The 14,344-nt window shown below is 42.7% G+C and overlaps 1 protein-coding gene across 2 annotated transcripts in view; it reads left to right on the forward strand.

The window, feature by feature from the left end:
- The first annotated feature begins 2,855 nt into the window (after window positions 1–2,855).
- ccny (cyclin Y) overlaps window positions 2,856–14,344 on the forward strand; it is a 60,983-nt gene continuing 49,494 nt past the window's right edge. For both annotated transcript variants that reach the window (XM_079489221.1, XM_079489222.1), the window contains exon 1: window positions 2,856–3,420. In XM_079489221.1, coding sequence (XP_079345347.1) covers window positions 3,267–3,420 — 154 coding nt within the window. In that variant the 5' untranslated portion in view covers window positions 2,856–3,266. The remainder of the gene's footprint in view (window positions 3,421–14,344) is intronic.

Raw genomic sequence — 14,344 nt, forward strand, 5'->3', positions numbered from 1 at the left:
AAAAGAATCATCCTGGCGCCGGGCCTGCTCCGGACAAGTGACTTTTGTGCCCGGACAAGTGAATGGGACATTTACTTGTCCGAAGGACAAGTGCCTCGAAAAGTTAATGTCAAGCCCTGCCTGTAGAGATTGAGACAAATTGATAATTTATATTCCACTAATGAAGCAAACAAATCCTATAGTGCAAAGTGCACAAATGTTTTCATAAGGTGTATGCTGGGCTGAAGGGATTGTGCTACTGTCAAGGTGAGGGCCTTCTCTGAAGCAAAATGTTCTCTTTGCTCTGTCACTTTCCCTCATAAGAACACCTTACGGACGGGCGTTATTACATAGGGAAATGGAAAGAGCTAGTATTTAAGATAATTTTAAGGAACAACAAACAACTCCTTATAGGGAGGCATGGATGTGAAGTCATAGAGGAGGCTTGAGCTGTTTGAGTGATTTGAACCCATGGGCATAAGTGGTTTTGTGGTCAGATCATTAATTAGCCTAGTTGAGCCACTAAGAGTATTTTAACACTTTTAAACCAAACATTCAAAGAATGATGATGGCCAGTTGGTGTCAGTGTAACTTTATGTCCAAAAAGCAACAACATTGATTTGTTTTGGGGCTTTTCACTATTATTTCAATAGGAATAGGGGAGAGAATCACAGAGTGACATGCTACAAATCAACTGTCGGGCTCAGGAATCAAACCCATGACATGCAGGCATAAAAGACTATATATGGTACTACGGACCTTAAACATATCGATCAGCGCCCGAACATTATTCATTAGGACAAAAAGGTTATGGAGAATCACAATTCAATTTGTCACGGTAGTGGTTTTGCAGAGAGAGATTAACAATCGCAATAGAAACAATCCAGTGCTATTGAACTCTGACCTGCAGCTGGGCCCATTGTGAAGCTGTCTTCCCAACACAATGTATCACAAAACAAAACAAACCACAACTTCCACCAAGCTGTTGGAGAGAGGCTGCTACACTGTGGAATGCACTCAGTACGGAAGGGGAAATAGGCTGCAACTAAAACGGTGTGTTGTTTAGGCCTGGGTGTGATTATTAATGTGGCAATAAACATACTGCTTTTTGGAACATGTTTTTATCTCAAAATTACACCCCCAATTCAAAACGTGTCTCCCCTCACCCTTATGCTGCCTTCACGTATATATTTTCTTCTTCTTTTGATTATTCGTTTATTTATTTCCATTAAACTTCCCATGAAGTCAGTTTTATAGACAACATGAAGCAGCAGTGAAAGATTGGGTGTTTCCATTTGGTCCATCCATATTGCAGTTAGGCAGGTACCGCCTACTGTACCTGCCTATAACTGCAATGTGTGTTCATGACCAGCAGTCTGCACTGCAGCATCACATCTGGCCATGGTGTGAGCTAAACATTATAACAGACAGTATTAGCCAAGCCCAAGGCAGGACTGTGCATTCATACATTCAATATATTTTGTCACCTATGACCTATCCTGAACTCTAACAGTCTAGAATAGATAAAATACTGGATTAGTGGCTTTGTGAAGCAGCATATCCGAGGATATAGCCGGAAGAGTGGGCACCAGAGAACTGCATGAGAACTCGTAAATCTGATTGCCGTGCAAGGCTGAGGAAGAACTGGCATGCACTCTTTTCACATTGGCCTATTATAGCGCCACCAGGAGTCCACAATAACCTACGTAACCTGGCGGAGACTACTTCTCCGAAGAGCACCTTTTCTATGCTTTAATTTGATTGTCTTAATTGATTGATTAGCTCCTGTTGTGGTCTCTATATTTCAGGTGTGAGGACGGGTGTCTCAGACTCAGTCAGTCAGTCAGTCAGTCAGTCAGTCAGCCTTTACTGATGAACCAAACCAAAGAAACCATTGCACAAGATATAGACTTGGCTGGAATTAGTTTTAGGCTATTAATCATGGTCCCTGTGGCCTGCACTGGCACACACAAGGGACTAAATTATTTTCGCTCCTATGCCACCAAAATGTGGAACGCCCTACCAACAGTCATTAAGACATGCGAATCCCTTGACTCCTTCAAAACCGCTCTCAAAGGGCACCTACGGATGGCTACAATTTGAAACTGGCCCCCGTAAAATCTGAATCCTTTTTCCCTCACTGTATATGTTTCTTTTCCCTTTTTACCTCCATTATGATGAATTCCTGTTCTGTTCTTTGTCTATATAGAAGTGTCTATACGTCTCTAAATGTATTGATGAATTGAACATGGTGGACCCTATTGTAAACAAGTGTAATGCTTACAGTCGTCCACTCACACTCACAGTTAACAGCCTTTGTATTGAGTTTGTGCTTGAAATGTACTGTAATTCTGCAAACTGTTAATAAATATTTCAATCAATCAATCAAACAAAACCTTGTCAATGGGAGTCCGGTCCATGGTCAAATACAGAGGTAGGACCCTCACCCTTGACATGATGTTTGAAAATAGCAACCATAATTTTTTCATTTTCATTTTTTTCGATTACTTTTTTTGATCAATAATCACAGCATCGAATATTGAAAATAGCATATCTACAAGCTCACATGTACCGGGTTCAGCTTGTAGATTTTTGTTTTGTTTTACATTTTTAAAAACGTTTCACTTAAATGACTTAATGCCCAATTAAATTATTAAATTATTATTATTAAAAAAAAAGATGATTAAGCTGTTGCGCCTTGCACCCCATCAGTTTAAAGTGTGTGCGTGCTTTTATTACATGTTTGTTACCACCCACTTGAACCGGAACCTTTCTCAACATCACACGCACGCACACACAAACAGTGCTATCGGCCGTCCTTTTCTGCAACAATGTAGCGCTCGGGGAGGGGGGGGGGGGATTTGCACGAAAAGTAACCGTCGCATTCAAAGTGAGAATGATCCGAATGATCCGTTTTGCTGGAAACAGTGCAGTCAGTCAGTGACAGTGTAGTGAGAGTAGTTTAATTTTAATTATAAGGGACGCTATCTGCGTTCGCCAGTAGAACTGTCACAGGGGCGGAGTAGTAGTAGCCAGGCTGCTCTACAGATTTATCAGCCTACATTCTACTGTTTTAATGGCTCTTCTATAGCGGCTTCTTTCAGCCCTGTTCCCGGAGGAGACGGGCGTGTGTAATCAATGTAGAGAGCGGACACCCCGGGGCTGTTATTTGACGTCCGAGTCCCTCGGCTTGCCTATCCGCGTTACCGCCCCGTTTTTCAGCTGTGGTCTGCCTGGTCGTAGCAGCCACTCAGCCAGCCAGACAAGGGTACTACTGAACGTGAACCATGGGGAATACCACCTCCTGCTGCGTCTCGTCCAGCCCCAAACACCGGAGAAACAACCACTCCAGGCTGGAGCCGTACCGTCCTGAGGCGGACCTGAGCAGGGAGGACACCGGCTGCAACCTCCAACACATCAGCGACAGAGAGAATAACGACGGTAGGATTAAACCGTGAACACACGCACGACGCACCGGTGTACAGTAGGCTAGTGAGTAGTAGCCTCTAATCACGGGGGTGGACGGTAGTTCACAAACATTTTAATGTCAAGGAAGGACCCCCGAAAATTCCGAAATGGCCCGAATTGATATGCATTTTGGCCACGGACCCCACCACCCATCTTGTTTGTTTGTTTTGTTTTGTCACATTCGGTAGGCCTCCTGCTTGGTTGTGTTGTATTTGTTTTGTTGTTAAGTGATTTGTCTAAATGTATGTGAATTGTCTGTTGGACACCCCCCCCCCCTCTCTCGAAAACGAGATGCTACATGAAGGGGTTATTCCTAATAAATACATACAATAATTATCATCTGATATATATTGTGTGCTAGTCGCCAGGGCACAACATAAAAATGTAAAAAAAAATATAGATTTTGTTTTCCAGGGGAAGTGAGAGAAGGACAGAAATATATTTATAGGCCTAACTCATTTAGCTGGGGACCCGACTGGAACCCTCTCAAGGACCCCCTTAGGGGTCCCTGGCTGGCTGCTAGACCCCTCTTTGAGAACCACTGTTAGTGTGGAACAGCCTTACACCCTCGATCTCTTCTTCCTTCTTTTGGGTCGTTTGTCTTGCATCATGACTGCTGCACAGCAATATAAGAACGACTGACTGACAAGTGTTGATATTGCAGCCTTTGATTTGTTGCTTGTGTAAATAGTTATAAATAAGCTGTTCTGCAGCAGCCCCAGGCTATGGTAGTAAACACTTAAAAGGTGTTGGAGTAGGTGTTACCCTTTATGTGGGTAATTTTCTCAAAGGATCAATTTCACCTTTTCAACATTTTCAACCTAATCTTCATATTGTTGCTGTCGGGCAGAAACCACTTATCTCCATCTTTCATACTACATCGTCACACAAAAGCATCAAAAGTAGCAGATCTGCAAGCTTGGAACGTGGCTTGCTACTTTTACTATTTTTGCATTTGAATACAAAACCATTTTGGGAATATTAGGTATCCACCAGACAGACTGATGATATGATATAGAATAAGAATAAGGTCGTGAATACAAGCGGCCGAAATGAGTTTTCTTCGACAGGTGGCTGGCATCTCCCTTAGAGGTAGGGGAGGTAAGTGCAGTCACACGAGAGAGACATCTGGTTAGGATGCCTCTCGGGAGGCCCTTGAGGCACGTCCCACTGGGAGGAGACCCCGGGGCAGACCAAGGCGGAGTTGGAGGAAACACATCGACTCACTGGCCTTGGAACGTCTCGGGATCCCCCAGGAGGAAGTCACTAATGTTGCTCTGGAGATGGAAGTCTGGAACACTCTGGTGGAGCTGTTGCCCCCGCGACCCGACTACGGATAAGCGGTTGATGGATGGATGGATGGAGACATGATATAATTGGTGCTCACTCACTAATGCTCATTAGACTATAAGATGCCATTTCTGTCTTCTTGCTCTGTGTCTCATTGGTGGGCTGTAGTGTAGACAGTTCAGAAACCTGCCTACCAATGACATCATTGATGGGGATTCCAAGCTAATAGAAAATAGGCTACAACCTTTCTCTTCGTGGACGTTTAGCATGTTTAAATATAGAAGCCAATGTTGTTCTTCCATAATAAAATCATATTTATTTTTGTGTGTGTGTGTGTGCGCGCGTGTGTGCGTGTGCGTGTGTGTGTGTGTGTGTGTGTGTGTGTGTGTGTGTGTGTGTGTGTGTGTGTGTGCATGCATGCATGCATGCACGCACACCCTCACACACTGTGTACATAGCTGTTTCCATTCTCCTGCCAAGTCCAGAAGGCTTTCTCAATGAGTCTGCTGAGGAAGGCATGACGAGATGCAGGATTCTGAACTGTCGTCATTGTGTATATGTGTGTGTGAAAGTTCCCTCCTTGGATCAACAAAGGTCTGTGTGTGTTAGAGTAGGAATGTGATGGATGTCGTTGGGTGGTGGGGTGTCCATTCCTCAACAGTCCCCTGGGGCTTGAATAGGAAATGACCAACAACATGACTCAATGTGACTCAACACTTATAATTAACATCATCAGGGTGGCCCTGTAAATGCTACAGTCTAGCAGTGGTTCTCACAGTTTTATTTCAAGGGCCTCTTATAACTAAGAGCATACACACAAGGGTCCATTTGGTTCCTTTTGTATGCTCTCTGAGTTACAGAGCTTTTAGGGGTCCATTTGTAACCTCTTCAAGGTCCGCTGAGGGCCCCTGGACCCCACTTTGAGAACCACTGATCTAAAGTCAGTCAGTGCAGTAACTGCTTTGGCATAATGTGTTTGCTCAAATCTAATTGCCAATTGAACAACCTTAAAGTGTGTCGAATCTGTCGATGAACTGTTGCTGGCTGCTCCATCCTACACCCTGGAAGCATTACAGCAGTCATACAGAGTCTTTTGTTCTTGGGAGTGTATTGCCAGTAAGACGCCCTGAGGGCGAGAAGCAACATCGCCCTAAAGGGCGAGGTCGCATGCACGCAGTGTCTTGAGTGTACAGTTGAATTTGATGAGGGCCCGGGCCTTAGTTTTCGAGCCTGTTGAAAACTCTAGTTTTTGCCGGCTGCCGGGCGCGGCTGCACTAATAACTTTGGGGCGGGCCGTCTAGAGTTTGAATGGAGACATCGAAGAGGAAGGATGGATGGGGAAGGATCAACATATGGAATGTCAGAACAGGTCAGCTCCATATATGGAGATCTAAGGGTTTGAGTTCAGATGTAGATTTGCTGGCCAATATTGATGACATCACGGATCTCCATATATGGGAATTCCCATGGGCTTAATATTGATTACATCAGGGATCTCCATCCCTGATAATGCCACGCAATGTCACGAGGCATGACCATATATGGAGGCGTGGGGTGGGTGACGGACGGACTGACAGGAAATGCATTTTCATAGTAAATGCGACCTGTGGTCGCAATATCAGCTTAAAAAGAGTTTCATGTCACCTTTTCAATCATATCTATGATTAGTCCTCAACTAATGTTCATTATGACACTGCGTCTCATTGGTGGGCTGTTTGGACAGTTTAGAAACCTGCCTACAATGACATCATTGGTGGCATTCCAAACTAATAGAGACTACCTCCTTTCTGTTCCTGGAAAGTTAGCATGCTGAAAGCCATTGTTCTTGCATTAATAAGACGTTTGAAAACCAAACGTGCCCACTGCCTACCGATGGTGTCACTTTTTTTAGGCAGTTTTCGGAACTGTCCACAGCCTTCCTCTGAGACACATACCATTACAAACTGTCCACAGCCTTCATCTGAGACACATACCATTACAAACTGTCCACAGCCTTCCTCTGAGACACATACCATTACAAACTGTCCACAGCCTTCCTCTGAGACACATACCATTACAAACTGTCCACAGCCTTCCTCTGAGACACATACCATTACAAACTGTCCACAGCCTTCCTCTGAGACACATACCATTACAAACTGTCCACAGCCTTCCTCTGAGACACATACCATTACAAACTGTCCACAGCCTTCCTCTGAGACACATACCATTACAAACTGTCCACAGCCTTCCTCTGAGACACATACCATTACAAACTGTCCACAGCCTTCCTCTGAGACACATACCATTACAAACTGTCCACAGCCTTCCTCTGAGACACATACCATTACAAACTGTCCACAGCCTTCCTCTGAGACACATACCATTACAAACTGTCCACAGCCTTCCTCTGAGACACATACCATTACAAACTGTCCACAGCCTTCCTCTGAGACACATACCATTACAAACTGTCCACAGCCTTCCTCTGAGACACATACCATTACAAACTGTCCACAGCCTTCCTCTGAGACACATACCATTACAAAAAGTGCTCTTTGAAGCATAGGTCTCTGCCAGCAGGTCAGGTAGGTTATAGGGGTGCCATTTCTTCTCATGCCTTTCACAGCAATCGAACGCTGCATTCATGATTTGAGACATTTTGTTCCAAAAATGTGTTTTGCAAAAATCGACCTGCTGGGGTGGCGCTACAATGTGAAAATGGTGGCATTTCTTCCTTGGCCTACTGTGATTGTGCGTACAGAATTTCATTTCATGATTTGAGGCATTTTGTTCAAAATGGACCAATCCTGCAAACTTTAGAAGGCAATGTTGGCCAATTAGGATGGAATATGACTATAAAGATACTGTGTACCGATTTGCGTGATTGTTGGACAGAATTTGGTGGTACCATAAAAGGCAGATGTGAAAAATGCAGGGCAAAGGGTTTTCCTTGGGCTCTAGGGAGTGTGCGTGCAAAGTTAAACAATTTGAAAATGTTCAAGTGGCGTTTTGTTCTCGGCATAGTGGGAATGTGCGTAAAAAATTGCATGGAAATTGCACGCAGCATTCGTGATTTGAGGCATTAGGTTTTGTTAAAAACAGATGGAATATGGATCTGTTTTGATCGGGTGCAGTACCTAGTTCAGACTAGTCATTGGTCCGACAAACGACAACCTACCTCAAACCCTAACCTAACCATAACCGCAAGCACGGGAGCAGCGCATGTGCAATGCTCCGTCGGAATTACGTGCAGATCCCCGTGTTGATCACATGACTATAGATATACTGTGTACCTATTTGCGTGATGTTTGGACCAATTATATGAAGATAAGTTGAAAATGGGAGAAGTGGAAGCCTTTATACTTTGTTGTACATCAAATGGCGAAAGCTCACGATACATCAAAAGATAGTGATTATCGCTGAATGTTTCCATTATGTTTACTGAACGTGCACACATTAGTGACATGCCCGGCAGCCCAGAATAGGGATGCTACGGTTCATGTGGCTAACAACTGGAATAGCTCAGGAGTGGAAGCCTTCCCGGCCTTCTCCCATCCAGGGAGAGTAGACTTCTCTGGGTGTGAGCAGTTAGGACAGCTCCTGGTTCTCTAGGCTAGAGTGTCTCGTCCATCCACCACCAGGCCTTTAAACAACATCAGCATCAACTCAATTATTGATGGAAGAGTCAAAGGACTGTTTCAGTGGCTCAGGTGATAGAGCGGCTGCTTGGGAAACCAAAGGTTCAATTCCCGGCTCCCCCTGTGTTAGTGTTGGAAGTGTTCTTGAGCCAGACACGGTGACTGAACCCCAAACTGATCTTGTCGATGATCAGGTCGGTGCCTTGCATGGTTTCCTTTGCCATCGGTGTGTGAACATGTGTGTGAATTGTTGAATGTAATGCACATTGTAAAGCAGCTACATAAATGCACACCAGCTTGTTTGCCTTTGTGCCGTTCAGACTGGCTACATCCTCCGTCCACATGGTTTGGCAATTATTGTATCTAAACGGCTCTTCTCTTCTGCATTGTGTTAAAGTAGGTCTGAGTTATTTGAATACCTAATCATCATCACCCCATGACATGAATGCATGAGTCTTTTTCTAAAAGGACAGTGAATAGGCTAGTCGCTAGTCCATTAATTTCTTCATGAGGACAGACTGAGCAGTCATCGAGAAAATGTGTTCTTTGCCAGTGGTGGACAAAGTGTATACTCAATAATTCAAAATTACAAAGTAAATTGACTTTATTTTCTTTTTTAATATCAATGCATTGCTGTATTGAAATTTAGAACATTTCACACACAAAAACCCTGAAATGTTAAAAAATGACAAATCTACAAGCTCACAATGCGCAGATATTGTCACTCTATTTGAAATGGGGCACAAGTGGTTAATTCATAATATATTTTTGTAAGTTTGGGTCCAAAGAGTTCCAGGAAATGTTGTCAAACTATTTGAAATGTAGCGGAGGGAAAGTCATACACGTGTGGTGGTGTTTACGTACAGAAACCTGTTTTCACTGTTTGTTTTGATAGACGGGGACATTTTTGTGAAAAGTACAGTGAGAGGGCAAGGTGTTTCTGCACCATCTCACACTTCTTATCTCCAGTGGCTGATAACTGCTGGTATATAATGAGGGAAATGGTGGGTAAAAATATTATATAATTGATTTGTTATGTTAACACAGGGCACAGTTACATACTGCATTGTGGCTGTTAAAGGGGCATTCCACTCATTTTCAACATTTTACTATGTCATTAATATACATTAGAGCTGTTGTGTGGAAATAATAAAAAAGTTCCCCCATTCTGTGTTTCCTAGAACTAGAGGTCTGAAAAAAAATCATTAACATGGTGAAACACATCTTGATGATGTCATCAAGATGTGTTTCACCATGTTAATGATTTCTTTCATAATTACAGTTCTAGGAAACACAGAATGGGGGGACCCTTTTATTATTTCCACACAACAGCTCTAAGGTATATTAATGACATAGTAAAATGTTGAAAATGGGTGGTTTTCCCCTTAAGTACAGTTGAGTACTCAAGTACTGTATATGTACTTTGTAGTTTGTATATGTACTGTGCACCACTGATCATTGTTCAGCAGGTTCTTCCAAATCCCAGGTGACTTCAGGGTACTCCACTATACTACTCCATCCAGTGCTATAGGGCTCTTCAGCCAAGCTGGTGAAGAGAGAGATTTGCACTACTTCGAGTGTTTGCATTTAGGTATTTGCTCAAGTCATTATGGGCGACCCTTTAACCCCTTCATTGGGCCTCTAATTGGCATTCCAATGTCAGGAGACCTGGGCAGTGCACCTGCCACATGGACCCTGTGACGGAAACAGACAGATTGATGTGAAAATCTCATAGGTCATTGTTCTCAGACTAGCTTTAAGACAGACGATTCTCAACCTGTGGGCAGGAGCCCAATAGTGGGTCGGGAGGATATTGCAAGTGGGCCCCCCAAATGATTTGCAAAACATTTAAGATTGTAATGATAATATAACATTGATAAAGGAATTGTCAACTATGTTTTCTTTAAAACCATAAAACATTAGTTTTCATTGTAATACATAGGACCTTTAAAGTATATTGATCCAAGCTGGAACACAATTGATTGATCATTAAAACAACATGCCTGGAAATGTACAGTATGTGGCCCACCCACCACACATGATCTGACCACTTAACATCTGATCCAGAAAAGGTTGGGAACCACTGCTTTAAGAAAGCATTTTGTTATCTGGAGGACTTTGTGAACAACAGTACATGGTAAGGAGTACCACGTGATGCCAAAAGATTGGATATCTCTTTTAGGAACGCAGTGTACATGCAGGAGAAAGAGATTAAGAAAATCTGGTTGTTCTCACTTCTCATAGAGTCGGATAGTTTTCTGATAACCTGAGTAAAGTGGGTATTGTACTTGAGTTGATTTGATCGGTTCAAGTGGTGCGTGCGTGCGTGCGTGCGTGCGTGCGTGCGTGCGCGCGCGCACACGCCTGTGACTGCCTGCATCGTGACCATATTGTGGATGTGTGATCCTTTTTGCTCTGAGCTTGTGACTACAAACAACTCAGCCATGAGAACTGCTGACGTTGATGACACACACACGCACGCACAGAGCTCTGCAACCTTACCTCCCTTTGCATGTATGAAGCGGTCTTTGAAGTTGCAAATCACAGCCTCTGGAGTCGAGTCCTTTTCCACATACTTCCCTAGTCAATCTCACCTCAATATCCTGCGTTTATCCCTGTTAAGCCAGAGATACAAAGTAGGCTGGAGATCCATGTGCTAACCTCACAGCGTGTATTTATTTATATTAACATTATGGTTTATGTTCAGTATATCATGGAACATATAGGCTTTATTTTGCACGATGCATATCATTTTGGTGGGTGGAAAAAATGTAGTCTTAGTATTAGTCTAAAACTGTTACTTTTTAGGATATGGAAAAACAATGGATCCGATCATTTAGCTCTTGATCATATTTTTCATTAGCTAAATCTTTGCAAAACCCACTGACACTATTAACACCACTTTTATTATTAATCAGAAATAGCAGATCTACAAGCTCACAATGCATCGTGATGCGACCCGTTTTGATGACAAAGTAGAGCATTGATTTACCAAAGAAAATCACAGGTGTGAACTGAGCGGTGCAACTATACTTCTATTGTGATAGTTACTGTACTGCAGTCTACTGTACTGTACAGTGTTCTGTGCTGTGTGCTGTACTGTCTCAGAGTACTGTACTCCTGTACTGTACTCTGTACACGGTACTGTACTCTACTGTTATGTACTGTACTATTGTAATAGTTATAGTGCACAGTGTGAAGCTCAACAGCGGCACTTGAAGGTAGGTCACCCAGCGGTAGCGGTATTGCAGCTGTTCCTACTCCAAGCAGACATACATAGGGACATAGGGACACACGCCGCCAGTCATTGGATCGGTGTGCACCACTCAAAAAATAAAACGTTGAAATATGGAGATACGTGATTTCAGCCCAGCAGCGAAGATATGCAGATACAAATACCTGCCTCCCAGAAAACCGTGATAGAGATGCCTCTGACCCATGAAATCCAATGCAACGTTTGGAATCTACATGACTAGACTAACATCGGGCCATAACCCAGTCTATTGTCTTTAACACAGATAAAAGAGCTGCAGCCTGCCAGCGACGCAGAGCTTTACACAGTCGTTTTTAGGTTTTACTGTCGCTATCAGCACAAAGGTTAGATAAATCAATTCCCAAGGGAAGGAGAAATCACTGGTGTGAGAAATACAAACAGCCGTTGCTTGCATAGCTGCAGCCGTGGAAAACCTTGCAGCTGCAATTCAGACGGTTTTCCGTTTGTTTTTCTCTTTCATTTGAAAGGCTTTAATATGGATCCAGATACAGGTTTATTAGTCATGTACATGTACCAGGATCTAGCAGTTTGGTTTACATGTAAGCACAGGCAACAAAGATAAGAGTACAGATACACCCTAATATATAATAAAAGCATTGCATGCACCTGTTGCATCATTTCATGAAGTAAAAACAGAATAAAGTTAGTGCTCTTAAGGTTTCCTGGAACATTGAAGCCTATTTAACTGTAAACCTGTCCTGTTGTTTAATTACTAAAACATAACGGCATGTGCAGAATTTGTAACATAAACAGAGTTTCTAAATATAATAATATCTTAAAAATACTTAAATTCATCCTTCAAAGTCTTAAAAATAACAGAGTATAAGATGTAGTATTTTTCTCATGTTGTATTTCTGCTTTTCTTTAATGATAAATTCATCTTAACCACTTTAAACCAACCTACTTACTGTAGTTAAAATCCATGAACAACAGCTATGCTATTTTTGTGAATTCATCATTTAATTTCCACACTAAATCTCATTTTCCGCGAATATCCCCCCAGAATTGGGATGCTAGGGTTCAAGTGGTTAAATGTAATTCCGTGTGCCCTTAAAGTCTTAAATATAACTTGCCTAAACCTGCAGAAACCCTGATGAGGCTAGTAACAGCCATGCATTCAGTGCAAGTATGCATTGTATTGTGGTAGTATTGCAAGGCTGCAAGCCAAAACGCAGCAGACATCAGACTGTGTGAAGTCGATATACACACCCGTTTTGGGAGAAACGGGTGATACTGAGATGGCAGCGGCTGTGATGTTGGTGTAATTAGGTGAAAGAGGTTGGTGGGTGGGGTGGCAGGAGGGGCATGAGGGAGGTGACAAAGGAAGGGCGTAGATTAGAGTGTGTCATCCAAATTGTCAAAAAGCTTATAGATTGCCTTCATCTCTCATCAGGATCCGAATCAGCTTTATTGTCACATCACAGACTTACAGGTGTAAAGAAGTGGGTGGAATTATTGTATTTGCGTGCCGTGCGCCCCATCATTTTGTAATTTCAGTGAGAAGAGCGCAGCCTCAGATCCTAGAGAATCAAAGGCATATTTTCACCGAATTGACCTCATCTATCCAGGCTATTTATAGCCACTAGCCAGGGTTAGATGATGTGGTAGCATTGCGTCTTTGTATTATTCTGCAGCAGCACCCCCGTAAGGCCACTGCCACGGTTGATGTGAAGGGTTTCAGCACGAGCTGAAAGGCAATGGGAGGAGACATGAGATGGCTTGATCCCTCAGGCAGCGTGGCGGCGTCTATTTTACACATACTGTATACATCTGTAAATGAACAAGCTCTGTCCTCAGGCTCATGAATGCTCTAGAGCATACACGCACGCAGTCACACTCACGCACGTGGGATGCATGGCCTTATGAAAACATGGGTACACACACGCACACATAAAATATAGGCTACGATATGCATACCGGTATGTATGCACATTGCACGTTCATAACTTCATATACACACGCACACGCACTGATGGGTGGAGCCGGATTAAGTGCGGAACATAGCACAACAACAAGCTCACAATGCATCATTTTATACAGTAGGTGTGCTTCTGGATGGTTGATGAGACTTTATGACCATATCTGCAATAATATGATTAGGTTTGGTTTGCTGCCGAGGCGATAAAGCCTCTTGATTGTCTCCTGAGTCCTGATCATGCATATCTGGGATATGATGCATCATATTGATATGACAGACAAGTGGTTCCCAACTGCCTTACTGTGCTGTTATATAATTTCTTTTGAGGTTTGATTGTTTATTTATTTTCGTGTCCTGCACACAATGTGCCCAACCCTCATGGGTTTATAAGACACCATTTCACACTTGCATTTACAGCATTTCATCATACAGTATTTCATGCTGCCATATTATCTTGTTTTGATAAATACCGGATACACTGTAGTTTTTAATATGCTGCTCAGTTGTAATTCACTGCACGTTAGGACTTATTTTGTATTTATTGATAGTTATTTTATTTTATTATTTTATTGCATACTCAGGCCCTGAGTTCATGTGCAAGCATGTAAAGTGAACCTTTAGCCTGTGGGCCACAGGTGTCCGTGATGGTATTGCAAGTAGGCCCCCACATAATTGGCAAAACACCAAGATGTCTATGATAATATAACATTAATATAAAGAAATATACATCTTACAAACCTTGAAAAAGGTGTTTTCATTGTGATACCGATAAATACGAACATATGTTGGTTCCAT

Source organism: Electrona antarctica (genome assembly GCF_951216825.1).
Source record: "Electrona antarctica genome assembly, chromosome: 20".
Classification (NCBI taxonomy): domain Eukaryota; kingdom Metazoa; phylum Chordata; class Actinopteri; order Myctophiformes; family Myctophidae; genus Electrona; species Electrona antarctica.